At 33.8% G+C, this 18354-nt stretch overlaps 2 protein-coding genes across 2 annotated transcripts in view; both read right to left on the bottom strand.

The window, feature by feature from the left end:
- ERBB4 (erb-b2 receptor tyrosine kinase 4) overlaps positions 1-18354 on the bottom strand; it is a 1062086-nt gene that overhangs the window by 749104 nt on the left and 294628 nt on the right.
- Positions 4592-6841, bottom strand: LOC117026371 (EF-hand domain-containing family member C2-like). The gene has a single exon (XM_033113118.1). It carries the CDS (start codon positions 6839-6841, stop codon positions 4592-4594), a length of 2250 nt encoding a protein of 749 aa, XP_032969009.1.

The raw sequence follows: 18354 nt of genomic DNA, 5'->3' as shown, positions 1-18354 counted from the left end.
CTGTATGACAGACACAGATGATACAACTTTGAGCAAAATGAGTCAAAAATCTCCATTCTTAAGGAGCTTACATCCAAGAAGACAAATTGAAAATAAAGATAAGTATGCACATTACATAGTATGCTACAACACTAAGGAAAAAAATGAAAATAGTGGGATATGTGTTGAAATTTTTGAAGAAAATTTCACTGGGAAGCAGCTTTTGAGTAAAAACCTAAAGGAAGAGATGGAATTAGCCTAGCAAGTGTGAAATGGAAGCATAATCCAATTCATATGCAATATATGAACTATTTCAAGCAAGTTATACTTTTAAAATAGCATCTTAACCCTATTAGTGAACATTGTGCCATTTACCTTCTGAATTAAAAAAAACAAACAAACCCCCAAATGTTGAAATTTAAGTTGATGACTACAAACTAACTCCATCCAACTACTGAATACCATATCCTTATTTGTCATAAACATTGTTACATGTCAGTAATACATACAGTATCTTCTCTGCACGGTAGGGCCTTACAAAAAGAAGCAGATCAACAGCAACATGAATCAGAGGTGAAACGGGAATATCCAGTCACTCTCAAGACATCAATAATCACTTTTTAAAAAAGCAGAACACGTGGTCAGAAATAATTTTTAAAAAGTTTTTGAAACTAATTTGGTTATTTATCATTTTAATCTGATGTCAGAAGCCTTTGTTATCTAGAGCTTTCTAAGCAGTTCTCCTAAAGCCCAAGAGGAAAGAACTGTTTGTGTTTCTTCAAGTATCCTGATGTATGGGAGAAAATTTCCTCTTGTGAGTCCTTACCATACCCACAATAATTTTGGTACCATTTTATAATCGGTGGTTCTGATTTCTCATAATTTTGTTGTTTATGTCACTGAACTAACAAAACTTTGTAAGCTCATTCAGTTTTCATGTGGCGATTCCACTGACCTGTTTTATCCTACTAAAACTGTTGGTGTAACCCTTTGCCAGTTATCTCACAGCTATCCTGTATATTCCTGTAACCATAACGCCTAGCATAGGGTCTGACACAACCAGGGAAGGGTTATTTGGAGGCAGTCAAGTAATGCTTGAGAGAGAGCGATATCCCTAGATCAAATTGTCTGGGTTCAAATCCTAGAATTGCCCTTCTAGCTCTGGGACTTAAGCAAATTACTTACTAGACACAATTATAAAATCTTTTAACGTTTGTAACTTGCATGGGATTCAGTGAGGCCACACATGCATTTAGCAGTGAGTTCTTTATGTGAAAGCTTATTACTGTTCAACATTAACATTTTAAAAGAAAACAAATAACGGGGGATGGCTCAGATCTAATGACACTGCCTTTTAGACACAGGCACTAAGAACTGTCTCAATCTATTCTACTCTTAAAAGTTCTTTTTTTATCATAGTTTTAAGGAATCATAAACAACGTGATCATAAATTCTATAGATTGCGATTCACCATGCTTTCTTCTGACAAGTATTTTAAAAATGTCTTGTAATAGGTTTGCATAAGTACAATTAAGGAAAGTGATGTTTCTAAATGTCTATTCTGCATGAATTTCTAAACTAGAATTGAATATAAACATATTCTAGAAAAATTATCTCCTCAAATTCTTTCATTTTGCTCCTGTTACAATGATTAGTGATGTTATTGTAAAATTTTTTATCAAGTAAAAAAAAAAAAATCCTTGTGATAAGAGCTAGAATAAGAAACATAGCCAGTTCAGTCACATTAAAGAAATTAAAGAAAGTGAAGTCAATATGAGCAATGACAGTATACCATGATTTATATTAAAAATACTTTTTCAACTAATGGAATTATCTGTTTGTTTTCCAGTGAATAATGTTATGTATTTGGAAGCCGTAGCATCTGTTCTTGTAAGATAATATGTGAAAGAAAGAGAATTAATTTGTCTTTAACCATGTGGTATAAAACATTAATTATGAACTCAAAGAATAATGAAACATTATTTCAACTGAAGTGAAATCAGATCTAAATTTATTAATGTTATTGGATACTACATTAAATATAGGCTATTAATAACAGATATAATAACTGAAACTTTTTTTAGGGATTATTTGGTATAAGACTGCTTACACATAATGCCATAAACAAATTACATTGATATGAAACAGCATAGATTTGTAATACGAGCTCCGACAATTAAGTTCACAAACTCATTCTGGAAAAAGCGCTATATATCTCATTGCTGAATATCACTACAATAGTCACCTTCAAAGTACTCAACTTAGGAAGCTATGCACTGACACTAGGGCCTAGTCTACCCTTCAAAGCAATTTGGAACTCTTTTTCTGGAATGGCCATCAGAGCTGTCGTCATATTACCCTTGATGTCCTGAATGTCATCAAAATGTCTTCCTTTCAATATTTCCTTTATCTTTGGGCAAAGAAAGAAGTCATTGGGGGCCAGATCAGATCAGGTGAATAAGGAGGGTGTTCCAATACAGTTATTTGTTTACTGGCTAAAAACTCCCTCACAGACAGTGCCATGTGAGCTGGTGCATTGTTGTGATGCAAGAGCCATGAATTGTTGGTGAAAAGTACAGATCATCTAAATTTTTCAAGCAGCCTTTTCAGCACTTCCAAAGAGTAAACTCGGTTAACTGTTTGTCCAGTTGGTACAAATTCATAATGAATAATCTCTCTGATATCAAAAAAGGTTAGCAACATTGTTGCAACAAGTTTGTGAACTTAATTGTCAGACCTCGTACAACACACTTAGGTTTACTATTTATTTTCTGATCTTGGCCAAGCTACTTTCACTCTCTACATCAAATCTGCTCTATAAAATCAATAGAATTTTACTTAATGGAGATCCTCCCCTTAAAGAGTTTAGACGAGGATCTAACTTTGTGTTATATACTTAAGTATAATTTCCTTTCTTTCATCCTGCCATTCTTTTCTAAAAAGTATATGAGTTCATGAGCATGTTTTTCTTTTGTATGACATTTAAACAATTAGATAAATGACTAAATCAGACTGTACTAATTAAAGTTATGTATTTTTCTAAAAATTGACTTTTCGTGGTTAATGTATGCTATTGTGAATGATGTTTCATGAAAAGCAGCTGCTTGAACACAGGATTTAAGTATTTGCTTATTTTACTTCTACACGAATTCTTTATCTTAGGATTTATATCCCCTTTATTTAAAGAATATTTATGAAGCTTGAAAACAAAACAAAAAAATAATTAATAATCAGTCTCTCATACATTCCAGGCACATTTCTGTCTTTGAGTCTTCATTTTCTGTTCCCTCTGCATGGATTGTGCTTCCCTCTTGTACCTGCATACTTTCTTCTCTTGCTTTTGGTTTTTACCCAAAAGCCACTTTCCCAGTGAAGATTTCACCTGCCACCTTATCTAAAATTTCAACCCATACCCTTTTCTCATTGTTTTTCCTTAGAACACATTACTATAGCATATTACATAATGTGCTTTCTTATCTTGAAGGAAGATTGAATAGAAGAAAAAAGACAATGATAACGGAGAGAGAAATTTTGAAATACATATAAATGGCTAAGGCAAGAACTGATATTGGAATAGGATACAAGCGATATTTAGAACCAGAGGAAGAGAGAATTACCATGATGAGAAACTTCACTAGGCTTGAAACACAACATAAGAAAGATGGATTTAATATGAAGATTTTGAGGATGTTAGTACATGATTGGAGGTAGTGAGAAATCAAAACATGAAGAAGACAAGTTTTACTGCTTACTGAATTTATCAGGGAATGAGAGACACTTGAAAAGAGAAACTGCCAAAATATGCCAATAACAATGGCATCACTTTGAACATTCCTGTAACACACCTGGCATTAAATAGATAACTGCTCATCTAAAGCAGAAAAAATGCACCTAACCTCGCTATTTCATAATTTCTCAATTAACAGATAAATATATTTATTTAAGTAATTAAATATGTAGATTAAAAATATTTCTTTTCCTTCATTCTTTTATACTTTCAGGAAACTATGCAAATAGAGTTTCAAACAATTAACTCAGAAAAATATTCTCCTGATGTAACTCCTATGCATTTTATTGGGTTAAATTTAAATACACTGGTGTATCAGAACATATAAGAAAATTTTAGATCATTCTATTTTTCTCAACTTTGATAACCTCCATGCTATATTGGAGACTTACTGACCCTACAATTTCTTTTTCTTTTTTTTTCTTTTTCAAAAAATGTTTAATAGAATGCCAACTTACTGATCTGATATAATTTGATTTTATATTTTCGTATATAGATGTCAAAAGTCATTTTATTCTTGTATTATATAAATTAAATTATGTTGATTACAAAATTACCATAAGATTCTTTGTTATTAATAAATCATACATATAATAAAAATGTTTGATGTTCCTTTAAATGACATTTTTAATAGTGCTGGTACATCAGCAACACAATATCATGTTCTGGAAAACTAAAATGACACAAGGAGATTGATTGTAGTCTATGGATTTCAATTCAGTATGAACCGTGCTTCTCTTCTGTTTTTAATGAAATTGTATCTACAGAAATAAACTTGGCAAAATTAGAGCAGGAAATCAAAGGGAGTTGGGCAAAACTGGCATTTTACTCCTCTTCTAAGCCATATATGTCCTTTAAAAATTTTAAATAGTCAATGTATTTCATAGAAATAGGTGATGGCATCCCGACCAACACATCATCTCTCTCTTTCAAGGGTGATTTTGCTATCTGTGTGGGCATTATATTTATTCTCCAGTTCAGGGCACAGAAAAATGACTCATAATTGATTTGTTCATCACTGTTTTCAAACTTGGACAGTAAGGATTCTAAAAGATCATTACTCAAAGGCAACCTGAAGGACTTGCATAGCCTTTTGATGTCTTTGCTGGGTAATACTTTTTTTCTCTCTCGATCTTGGTATACAGAGCTACAAATGAGTCTTTCAAAGTTCTCAAAAGAATTTTTCTTGAGCTGTTCATGGGCCATTGCAATTAGGACATTCACATCTGGACAAGGGTCATCAGGCACCCTGTAGTGACGTGCAATGGTTACAAATTCTTGTTCTGTGAGGTTCCCAGCAGCTATGGTCATCACTATGTCTCTGAATGTATTACAATCCATCTTCTTCGTGAGCCCAGAGTCAGCAGCCCTAAACACCTGCCTGACGTCTCCGGATTTTGATATTTTTTCTTTCAGCTTTTCTAGAACAAGTTCAAGGTTGCTCAAAGGAAACTTGTCTGAATTCTCCTCCATGAATTTTAAGGTGTACTCATCAGCACTGAACACAACAAACAGGTGGCCATTCACATTCACTTTGGCTCCAATATACAGATCCTCGGCTTTGATATATTCTGATAGTTCACTTTTGAAGACTTCTTGTCCAGGCTTCTCAACACGCATTCTTTTCAAGAACTTCCGGAAATTAAAAACGGAATTCCTCTCTGTGGGTTCAAACACTGAAATTGTGTCATCACTGAGAAAATAAGATATAATAAACAGTCTGCCCTCATTGGCACATGGTTTTGTGATAAGTTTTGCTAAGAAACGGAGTATACCGCTTGTGTTGCCATAGCTATCTTTTTCCATGAATTTCCCGACATTCCTCAGATGAAGACAAGGTTTGGGCACGAGGCCTATACAAGAGCACAGAGAATCCTCTTCAGAACCAAAGCCCGTATAAGGTGGAAATTTCCTTTCTATTTTTGGAAGAAGTGGAGCCTTGAATGAAATCGGCGTAAAGTTCTCAATTCCATATTTATTCTTATAATAAGTCTTCGTGAATTCATCACAGTCACAAAGGACCACTTTCCTTCCCCACACATTGATGGTGGTTCCTAAGGACAGGTCACTATCTTTGTAAAACTCTTGCTCTGATTTTCCCAGCTTGTATTTATCCAACACGTAGCCATTCACTTGTTTCACTGCCAAGCCACCATACACATTGAGAACAACCTGATTTGTTACCTCGCCTGGTTGATAGAGTCCAGGGGGGCCATACTTGGGCAGCTTTCTCCTCTGGAGGAAAAATGGCAGAGCATCCCGGCCTGAGTTGTGTGCTAGCAATTCTATGATTTCAATAGTATCATCAGACAGAAAGTAGTGCAAGACGAGTTCTCTACGGTCCCCAAATAATGAGGCGGAATCATCCCACAGGCAGAAGAAACGCAATACCTTCCTGTCATACTGGAGGAACTGTTTCAGGGTGTCGGAGGATTCCTGGGGCTGTAAGCGCTTTACGCAGTCTAGCTTCTTTCTCCATATCTTCATGGAAGGATCTTCCGGACACTGTCCTGGGGGGTTTAATTTGACTCCTATTTTCTTCAAAAAGTTTTTTGTGAATGCATCACAGTCGTAAATCTTGAATGTTCGGCCATAAAAGACAATGTCTATGTTGACATTGAAATGATGGACCGTATAAAACTGAGCATCCTCCGGAGGTGGGAGAGAAATCCGATGACGCCTGATGAAAGTCCCTTGAGGCATTCCGCTGTTTCTCACCTCTGGTTCGTTTACCTGAATTGTGTCATCTTCGAGATAGAAGAGGATTTTATAGTATCTGATGCCATAGTTTTCTTGACTTGTATCACGCACTTTATCTTCTACATAGGCATCGAAAGATAATACCTGTTTGTCAAAAGCTACCCAGGCCGGTGCGTCACTTCCCACTTCTTTAGTAAATACACTGTATTTGTGCTTCATCTTTTGGCCGAGAAGCGGTTCTCCGCCTATTCCAGGTTTACTTTCACCCACCAGCATGCTAACATTGTTGCAAAAGCCCCAGTGTTGAGATTTGTGGAACTTCGTCTTTCCCACGTTGCGGCTGAAGCTGTAGCCGGGCAGGAGTGGCAGGGCCATGGTTCTGAGCTTCCAAGAGTCAAGGATCCTGGAGGAAAGGGGCCCGCAGGTAGCAGCTGCTTTGCGACCGCAATGTTGAAGCCCCCACTCTCAACGCGTTTCCTAGATACAGGAGGTGGCGTCACAGAAGAGTGACCCCATAATTTCTTTGACGATTCAGAATCCTCTCTATGGAAATAAAGTTGATGTCGTAGACACTTGAAATGTCCCACTTAGCGGTCCTCTGTGTAACTGAACTTTCGGCATATGAAATATCCTCCATATTTAGCAGCAATACAGGCTACATAGTAAGACATTAATCATAACCATTTTTAAACACATATTACATTTTTCATCGCAGTGTATATATTTCCTTTGATATCAAAGGAAATTAAATTACAAAATCATTATAAAAATGGCAACTCTGCATAGATATTCCCCAAAATTTCAATGTATCTTGTGTTTGTTCTGCTACCGTAGAGAAAATGGTATCATAACATTTCCCCAACATTGTACAGTAGGCATTTTTTGCTCTTCTACTTTCAGAGATACAATCGAGGTTCAGAGAGTACACGCTAATATTATAACCACTTGGGTTTAAATTTTGTCAGTTAATAGTGGTGCTATGGACTGAACTGTGTCTCCCCCAAATTCATATGTTGAGGTCCTAACCTGCGATGTGACTGTATTTGGACATAGGGCTCTAAGATGATCAAGAAAGTAATTAAATGTGGTCATGGGGTGGGGGAGGGCTGATCCTATAGGATTCGTATTCTTATTAGAAGAGACACCAGAGCGCTAGTACATTCTCTCTCTCTCTCTCTCTTTCTCTCTCTCTTTCTCTCTCTCTCTCCAACATCCCCCACCCATCCACCCAGGTAGGACAAAAAAAAGGAGAAGGTGTACGTCTGCTGCATGATGGAAGGGAGCTCTCATCAGAAACCATCGATGCTGGTACCTTGGCCTTGGCCTTCTAATATTCAGAACTGTGAGAAAATAAATTTCTGTTGCTTAAACCACTCCATCTATGGTATTTTGTTATAGTACCCTGAGCAGACTAATACAAGCAGTATGGCTTTCAACAAGTTGCTTTAACATTTCTGTGCCTCAATTTCCACAACTGTAAAAAGTGTGACAAGTGTACTTACATTTTATGAGTCATAGTCAGGTTTACTTGAGAGGTTGGTAAAAGCACATACTTTCATCTATGAGATGAAAAGGTCTGAGGATCTGATATAGAGCACAATAACTATAGTTCATGAGAAATGTGTTATATAATTGAAATTTGCTAAGAGAGTAGAATTTAAATGTTCTCTCTCACACACACACATAAGATAGATAGATAGATAGATAGATAGATAGATAGATAGATAGATAGATAGATAGACAGATAGATAGATAATCAATAGATAAAGTGACAGATGTGTGAATTAGATGAGGGGAATCTTTTTACAGTACACTTACATATCAAATCACCATGATGTACCCTTTAAATATCTTACAAATGTGTATGTCAATTACATCTCAGGAAAGCTGAAATTTTAAAACAAAGATAAAAAAGAGAACCTGAATATGACGGAATGATTTAAATTCAGTAGTAAGTAGCTTTTGTTTCCATATCATTTATAGAGCAATGTTGTCAGTAAGTCAGCAAAAAATAATTGACATCATCGAAAAGCCTCAGTTCAATTAAGATCTGAGATATACCAAAAAACATTGTCTCCGTTATTTTCTTATTCAGAAGTAATATCTTTAAAATGAAGATAATTGAATCTAGAGAGAAAATATTAATTTTTTTGTTGTTGAAATGAAGAGTTGTGGTCACCTTCAGTTTAAAGTATGGATTTATGTCAAAATTAACTATTTTATGTTTTTAATATATTCATTGGACATTTTTAAATGGGTAAAAATGTAACATCTGAAAGAAACAACTTATAATATTTCAACAGTGTTGTTTTTATCTGAAGAATCCCTCTTTCATGCTAAGAATGCCTATGTTCTATTTTTAATTTGATGAACCCTGTTTATAACTTTAGGGTTTTTTTCGACTGAATGCATCAGACTCCCCTAAATGATCTTCATGCCGTCATTAACTTAGATGTGAGATTATGACTTTAAAAAATCAGAAAATTCAGGTTTCTTTTGGAGTTTACAGGTGAACCTACTTGTTGTACAAAAGGTAAGACTAAAGACACCGAGGATTTTCCTTAAATCATGGAGCCCATGTAAAGACTGGGCTAAGACTAGAATTGAAGTATTCTGATCCAAGAACAATCTTTCAGTCCCATTGGCCTTTAATATTTAATTCTTACAGTTAGGTACATGATAAATTTTATCTAGTCCCAAAAGATAATAGGCTGTTATAAATTCAATATTCCAATTAATGCAGAATTTTCGTAAGTTATAGGGAATTATATTTTTAAAGCTTTAGAATAGTTTTAATCACTCTGCAGTAATGAAAATATTTTGTATTTGTTCTGCCCAGTATAGTAACCAAAACCCATCTGTGGCTATTGAGCACTTGCACTGTCTAGTGTAACTAAGAAAATTAATTTTTAATTTAATTTTACCTAAATTAAGCTAGTGGCTACAGTCGTGTACAGTTCAGTTTTAGAATAAAATTAGAAGTGCAGACTAAATTATCTTGAATAGTTGTACTTCATGGACATTATTGTAAAATTGATAATTGGTATTTATAATAATATGATATTTAGGAATATCATCTTCATGTTTCAATAAGCCCATATGCTCATCTCTATATGACTGTATAGAGATCGATATAGCTATGTACACCAGACACCTAATGCAAATGATGGTTCTGCACTTGCATGGAAAGATACTAAGATAATTAGTTAAATGAACTCGCTGTTTTATTTATTTCAAGAATGTTGAGAATGTTGTTTAGAGTATCATCTTTATGAAAATCCATGGAATAAGTTTTTCATAGGATATGATACTAGGAAAAGACATGAAATGAATAATTTATTTTACATCTCTCCTCTGTCTTTGCTGATAGGAATCTTAATCCAAATGTTCAGCTCATCTTTTAAAACTGAGTAGTCTTCGATAACATAAGTAATAAATGTACCAAATTTACTGCTTTGAATTGGGTTTTATTATTCTTATTTTCATCTTGCTTGGCTTTATCTATTTATTCCTCTTTTTATAAATTCCATTTTATATCAAGATACACACATTCATTTACATATATTTTATATACTGTGTAAAAGAATATATAATAATGGCCAACAAGTATAGAGTTCTTAATTTCATTAATAATTGGAAAAATCCATTTTAAAACCATAATGAGCTACCACTAAACATCTAAAAGATGGTGGATATTAAATAAACATCCCCCTCACACACACACACACACACACACACACAACCACCACCACCACCACCACCAAGGGACCAACGATTGGTTATATAGAATAAGAAGAACTGAAATTTTCATACACTGCTGGTAGAAGTATAAATTTGTAAAACAGCTTCAGAAAACTCTTCAGAAAAATGATTTTCTAAACTAAAGCTGAACATATGAATAGCTATGACTCAATAAATCCGCTCTGATATATAAACCCAGCAGAAATGCTACATGTGTGCACCAAAAGGCATGTACAAAATGTCCATTGCTCTACTATCCATAACAGCCACCAAACAGTGACCACTACATGTTCAACAATAGCAGTTGATAAATAAATTAAGGTTTATTCATACAATTGATGCTACACAGCAAGGAAACATTGAAATAATAGTACTGAATCTCGAAAACATACTGTTGAGTGAATAAAGTTAGAAATAAAAAACACATTGTTTATGAGTCCATTTATACGAAGTTCAAAATACCCAGTTAACCTTTGGTGTTAAAGTCAGGTTATGGTTACTTTGAGGGGAAGAGAGGACTTTGACAGGGTGCAAGTGAGAGAGACTTTGGGGTGCTTATATGTTTTTTTGATTTGGGAGGTGATTAGATAGTGTGCCTCATTGGTGGAATTCATAGAGATGTATGCTTAGGATTTCTACAATCTTTTGTCTGTATGTGATAACATGAAATATGTAAACAAATTTACCTTAAAATTCTGTTATATCACATGCACATATATATCACAGTCCAAATAGTCTTAGGAGAAAGTCAGTAAATAAATACATTGAAAAATATTAGAGCAAAGTGATAAAGGCTGAAAAGCCTAAAGGAACTATTTTCTCAAGGGTTAAAAGTGTCATTTTTCATCATATAAACTCATCGTGATGTGTGTATATGATGCACATTTTAGAGAATGTATTTTTAAAAGTGTGTTATGATTTCTTAATATTTTAAACATAAGTCTGATATATTCTATATAGTATGGAATTGACATAAGAACATGAGCAATAGTAATTTCACAAATATAGTTCAGGAGCCATTAGTTTTTGTGTTTTTATGAGTATTCTACCTTGAAGGTTAAAAGGAAAAACAAGCCTTAAAATGTTACTTATCTTCATGCTGTGAAGTTACTAACAAGGATGATACTTTGTTAGTTTAAAAAACCAATCCTGTGAAGGAATTCCTCATTAGAAATTTGATATGGGTATTGTTTGCATATATTATAATTACCTAATATTTAAAACCTCTATACTGAATTTTTACTTTTCCTTTGGTTATATGCCTACTTTTCTTAAATTGATTTATGAATGTCCAAGGCTGCTTTGCAGTTTTATCCTTTTAGCAATAATAGATGCAATATATCACAAAAACAAATTTTTAAGAGAACATCATTAGAGTGATGTAGCACTAGTAATAAACCCCTTCACACTTGGATGAACTTAAATCAGTTTCTCTTTATTGATTTTTGGTCATAACATAATTTTAAAGTTCAACTCAGTTAATAAAAAAAGATTTGCTTGGTGTTATGGACAAAATTCTTGTGTTGTAACTTCCACTTCATTTATGGAAGACTGTTACAGTTGTATCATATATGGATCTTGAATAGATATAGTAATGAGAATATTATTTTATGATAATCTTTATGCATAATATATTTTCCTCCCCTTTTATTGATGTGAATCCTTCAACTCATCTTTATTATGATAGTATCCAATGATGCTTTAAGTAAATATTTATATCCTATTGCCTCTGATTTGTATATATTCTTGTGTGTGTGTATGTGTGTGTGTGTGTAAAATGAAAAAAATGTATTTATCAAATGTACAAATAATGACTATTTTTAAAGGTTTATGCATTTCATGCGAGCATTTAAATTATTATTACTAAAAATGTGATCATTTCCTTTAGAAGGCTACACATTACTTATTTACATAGGACTGAAAGACTTATGTGAAGAGTGGGTGGTTTTATTGTAATTCGTTCCTTTCATTTCATTCATTAAATAGTCTTAAAAATCAATTATTCTGACTTGTTTTTAACATTATGAATCAAAGACTCTATGAAGGGTCTATCCTATCAGGAGAATGAGTCCCTTCATCCAGAATGAAGTAAATGAATGCTTGTGAAAAGGTAAAAGAAAATAGGTTGTATATGAAATCAAGTAAGGATATTAAACTTGTATTTATCGCTACTCTTCCTGTGAAGCAGTGTCTACCATAATGGTTCTTTTTTCCCCCACAGCAATGTAACAGATTACATGTACTACATGATTCCCTGGGCTCACTCAGACATAGCATTACAGCATTTATAAAATTCTCAGCTCTCTATCAATAATTCCTCTCCTTTCGTTTTTTACACAAGGAAACCAACCATAATGCAAGAGAGCAAGAGTTCACATAATATAATTTCACATTCACTCTATACTTTAAAAATGAAACTATTAACAAATTTATTTGCTTTATTTTTAAACATGCCATCCAATACTCTTCACATGCCATCCAATACTCGTCTGTGTTAAGACTGCAGATAAACACATCTGTCCCATAACATAATAAGCACACACTAAAGGGGAAGGTAGCATTAGACAATTACCATTCAATGGCTCGAGGAAAATTTGAGTACAATTGTAATATTAGCCTGAATGACAGAATAAAATTTTCACTGACTCTTGAAAAAAAGAAAGGCAGTGGATACTTGCTCTATTATGCAGCAGTATAAAAAGAACAAGATCTATATTTTAATTTATCTAGAGATAAAGAAGTCCTCTATGGAACTGACCAAAACCAAAACCCAAAATATATCCCTCCAACATCTCTCCCGTCCCCTCTCACCAAAGCTTCTTGACATCTTTGCAAGTTCAAATGTTATCTAATTTTTAAAAATCATTTTAAACGCGTTCATTCATTCAACAAATATTTATTTAGCTAGTCATCCTATTAAAGGTCAGATGGTCTAATTGAAGCAGACATGAGGATCACTCGTTGGTATAGTAAAAGGTGTCTAAAGAAAGTACCAGGACAAGGGTAGGCAGACAACAGCCATGAGTATAAATTTCCAATGAAAAAAGTCGGGAACTATCCCATTTCTCACAGTGACAACCACGTGGTCATCATAACACATCAAACACATTTGGAGGTGGTTTAATAGCGCCATTAAAACAGAGGCCTCAGACTCATAAAGCACTACTTCAAATTCAGTTTAAGATACTTGCCACGTTGCTGAGCTTTGATAATTTTCTTAACATACTTAAGCTCCCATGTCTTCTTAATCTATCAATTAGACCACTAGGATTTTTGTGAACATTGAATGGGATAATATGTGTAAAACACTTAGGTCTAGAACATAACACATGCTCAATAAATGATAGGTTTCATCTGCTGCACCTATAACCTAAGACAAAATTTGAAGCCAATATGTATCATGACCACAAAAATGGATTAATACTTATTTCTAAATGAGCTAAGAAAAATTTTTAAAGTCTGTTTACTGAACGCCTAAGTCTCTCAGCTTCCCTCTATGAAGTCATGTGACATTATCACCAAAATTAACAATAGAGAAATGAAATAGTTGTTTGCTACAATTTCAAAGACTGCATTGCTGATGAGAGATGCTTTAGAAACACTGGCATAAAACATTTTCTAAATTGAACATAATTACAGTATCTACCTTGGGTTTCAATTGGCAAGAATTTCAGTTCTGTGTGGCTCTAATTAATAACATTGGATGTATAAATTATTTATTTTTTCTATAGGGAGACTTATCCAGAAAAGCATAGGTAATTTAAACCTTCCACACTATATGAGAAAAACATTTTTTCTTAAAACCCTAATTCTATTCTTCAAAGAATAAAACATCATACTGGCTACCGCAATCATCCTTTTGTTTTGTCTGTTTGTTTGCTTGTTCATTTATAAGGACACTGAGATGGTAAGCCAATAAGAAAATAGAGGGCAAAGTCAGGCCATGTTCTCCTGAGATTTAACTCTGCGAGGTAACATCTAGAATTAATAACATGTGAACCTGGAGCTAGTCGACCAGGTAATTGCCTTCAACAATATTCATCATTAATCCAGATAATTGCGATTCCATTTTACTTAAATAAGGTGTTGCACATTGGCAAGAGTCTACAGCACTCCTACCTGGCTCAGGGTTGACTGCCATCATTCACAGTATGCCAATGGCTCATGCTGGCATTGGTTAACGGTTTGGTATCTACCCTGGTACTCTAGGCACATGTATCTCAAAAAGATGGAAGATCAACACCAAGCTCTCCATTTACACGTAGTATGTAGAATGAGATATTCAAGATCCCCAAATATAACCCTGTTTGCTGTTTCTTTTTTAAATTCCAACACATTTTTTTCAAAAGTTCATCATACTTCCGAGAACTTTTATTCTACAGTGGTGTATGCCATTTTTTGGTTTGTTTTTTTTAACCACTCAAGCACAATTATCTAAAACAAACACACGTGTACTCCCTGTAAAGTACAGGGAATACAGTGTGATGCCTGCTAGAGTCCATTCCTCTTCGTGATCCCCAAAACTGTATAAAATAGTATCACATATTTTCTGGGTTTAAGGAAAAAAGGGAGACTTTGCAGAATCACAACATCATCAAGTGGCAGAGTTTAGAGATTATAGTCCAGCCTCCTAAAGTTAAAAACTAAAAGAATGCGATTCAAAGAAATGATGATGTTAAACAATCAGTCAATGATGGAGCTAGCACCATTCACATTTTGTCATTAAACATCATTATACTTCTGAAAAACATATACGTATAAACTAAAAATGGTAGGGTAGGTTTTTCCATAAAGCGTTTTTAACAGCAATCAATAAAGAGGTTACAATTCTACTTTATATTGTAATTCTGCTGAACACATACATAATACTTTAAAACTGGTAAACAAGCATGTAGAAAATACAGGGGGTGCCGATAAAAAATGTATACACATTTTAAGAGAGGAAAAAACTGTATTAAAATTGTAATACTCAATATATACCAATAACAAAAGATGAATACCAGTCATGTGTATACATTTTTTCTGGCACCCCCAGTATCTAAATAATAACTCTCCAATATTCTTCAACATATATTCTTCAATAAAAAACAAGATTATTTATTCAGTTCCCTCAGTTTGAGATTGACAAGATATATTGCTATTCCAAGGAGTCTACTTTGATAACCTTTACCCTTGTGTTGGTTAAATTCAGTATAGCTATGTTTGCAGGAAAGAATAAAAATTAATTAAAGTATTCATACTAGCCCTGCCTGCAGCATTCATCCACCACTCACTGAGCCTCCCTAGAAGCTATAAAGAGCCAATGGGCAACTATAGCCCATATCTCCCACCTCTAATCATCCTGAAATTATGTATCCCTTTCTCCTACACTTTATAAACAGTAGTATAAATTATGCATGTAGCCAAACTGATAATATGAAACACTCTTAGAAACAAAATAGAAACCTGCATAAACTCTCCAGTTTTGTCAGTGAAAATAGCCTTTTATTATAAAGTGGCATTCTTATAACTTCAAAAATAGGTTTTCATTTTTATAGAATATTTAATTCAGGAATGAAAAATGTATATATTTTTAATCAACTTGCAAGACAACAAAATGGATTTTTCATCAGCATTGCCAGAGGTGAAGGAACCTTCCATGATGAAAGAAGCAGAAAACCTATTTCAACTATCGCAGTACCTTAAGGATGAATAAGATAGTTTATATTTTGGATAATAAATCACTTTTGTAGCATTTCGAAAATCAAGGAACTTGTTTATCAAAATAGAATTTAGTCATCACAATGCAAAATCCTCAGGCAATGAGAATTGCAGTAAAATTTTCTCCTTTTATAACTGGATCAATATTTTTGAGTATATGTGTATTCACTGAGTCCCTTTAACCCACTATATTTCATGTTTGCTACAAAGTCTTCTATGTCACAAGAGATCGAAAGATTGAAATTAAATCTAAACACATAAACACACTATCGAGTGGACAGAAACATACACAAAGAAAAAACTTTTTACTCATCATTCTGAATACTCAGCATTGCATTGCCATAATTATAGTACCAGGAATTTGGCTTTGTTGCCAGGCCTAAGAGTCTATTCAGAGGAATTTTAGCAGAACATAATAAATAGGGTATACTGTTCCCTAGACCTCTAGTTCCCGGGATAATACATATTAAGTGCCATCTGAATTCCCTAGCTTATCTCTAGTTCCCATGTTTTTGAGACAGCAACAAAGAATATGTTGACAATGATCAACCCTTTCTGCCAAAAGGTCTTTACATATACTTTTCTTTCTGGCTGCAAAGCACTTCCCTCTCAGTCAAGTCAAATTAATGCTTTCTTATTCTTTGTTTGTCGGTCAAACAATGAATTTTTTTTGGGGGAGGGGTTTTCTGAACTCCTTTACTAGGCTAGATCCCCCAATTATATACCCTATGTACCTCCACACTTATCCAATTGCTATTGGTATGATTGATCAATTAATATCTTACTCCCCGACTTTGTCCTTGAGGACAAAAATCATGTTTCTTTTTGCCAATTTTGTGTTTCAGGTTTTTAGTAAAGAATGTGATACATAGAAAGTATTCCATATATTAGTTTTGAAAAATATTAATCCAATTCCGGCACTTTCTGTTGTCTGAAAGCCAGTGTGTAGTAGACTTCATTCAACCTTACCTCTCTACTTGTTAATAAACACAGATATACTTGTAAGTCATGCTCTGACTGAATCATGAATCAGAAAATGGAAGTGGCCATTTTGGAGTGGCAGTCTCTGGTTTGCAAATATATACAATTGAATATAAAAATGAAACTGCTTGGAGTTGATGGGATCAGGGGTCACAGATCTGCAACAATTCAGATGTTAGTTGCTGGAATGAAAACAAAAGAACATATGCTCAAGAGACTCGAGTATTATTAAGCATTAAATGAACATGCAACTTCAGTTCATGTACAAAGCATTCCTTTTGTAACAAGGATATCTTTGGATAAAATTTACCAAAGATTGGATTCTCAAAATACTGAGGAAATGACCCAGCATCTAATTAGGAAGTCACTATAATTCCACATTTTCAAGTGCCATAATTACTCAAATTTGTCTCTACGTTACATGTTTTCTAGTTTTCCCCTTACAGTAACTCAGTACTTTATACTTGTGTATATTATTGAATTACTCTCTTCTTAGAAAATTATTTTAAAATTACTACTGCATTGGTAAAGCACTATTGCTTGATGTCCAAGCTTTCAGCATCCAGTGTAACATTATCACACTTTTAATTCTTTCATTGAACCATCAGTGCTTGAACTTATGCAAATTAAAGCCAGAAAAATGAATCCTGAACACTTTCAATCAACTTTTTTCATTAATTACTTTCCAGACAATACAATGATAAACAGACAATAGTCTAGTAGTAATCTAGTGCATGTATAATAAGCTGTCAATTTTTTGCGTTTAATTCAGCCAGAAATATTCAAAATCCTGTAAAGTATTTATTTCTGTGCATACAAGCATTATTTACATCTGTTATCAAACATGTTTAGTAGAATCAGTAATGTCTATTCTCTAAAATACATTAATGCTATAGAGTTATTTAAATATAAATTTACAGCAAATGTATAAAGTCCATTCAACAATCATATCTGATCCTTCCCCTCTCCTCAGTCTATAAAAACTTCATTGTTCAAAGATGTACAAAGGAAGGTTGAAGTTAAAGGCCTTAAGCAAAGTCACTGTACCGTGACTTCATATTTGACATCCTGTAATTATCAAATAAAGAGATTTTCACGTGTCTCATGAGTTTGACACCTAGAAATAATGGGTGGAATCAACACAGCTATGTTCTATTTGCTTGGGGTAGGAGAAGGAGATAATGAAATCAAGTTTGCAGGTATAAATAAAAATGAAATGCAGTTCATTTCTGTTTCCAGCTAAGCAAAAATGGGAAAAGAAAGGGACAAATGTATATTACTCTACTGCTTACCCATTTACCCTTCACCAAAAAATTAAAAATAAATAAATAACTAGGGCTATTAAATATCTCTGTTATACCAATATCTTGACCACAGCTCTAAGTAAACAATCATCTCCTCTACCTAGTGGAAGAAGCAAGCAACATACAACTTAAAAACATATTAAAGAATGAAGAAGTAACGGG

This window comes from Rhinolophus ferrumequinum, chromosome 8 (assembly GCF_004115265.2).
Source record: "Rhinolophus ferrumequinum isolate MPI-CBG mRhiFer1 chromosome 8, mRhiFer1_v1.p, whole genome shotgun sequence".
NCBI classification, from domain to species: domain Eukaryota; kingdom Metazoa; phylum Chordata; class Mammalia; order Chiroptera; family Rhinolophidae; genus Rhinolophus; species Rhinolophus ferrumequinum.
This window is presented reverse-complemented; position numbering and strand designations above follow the sequence as displayed.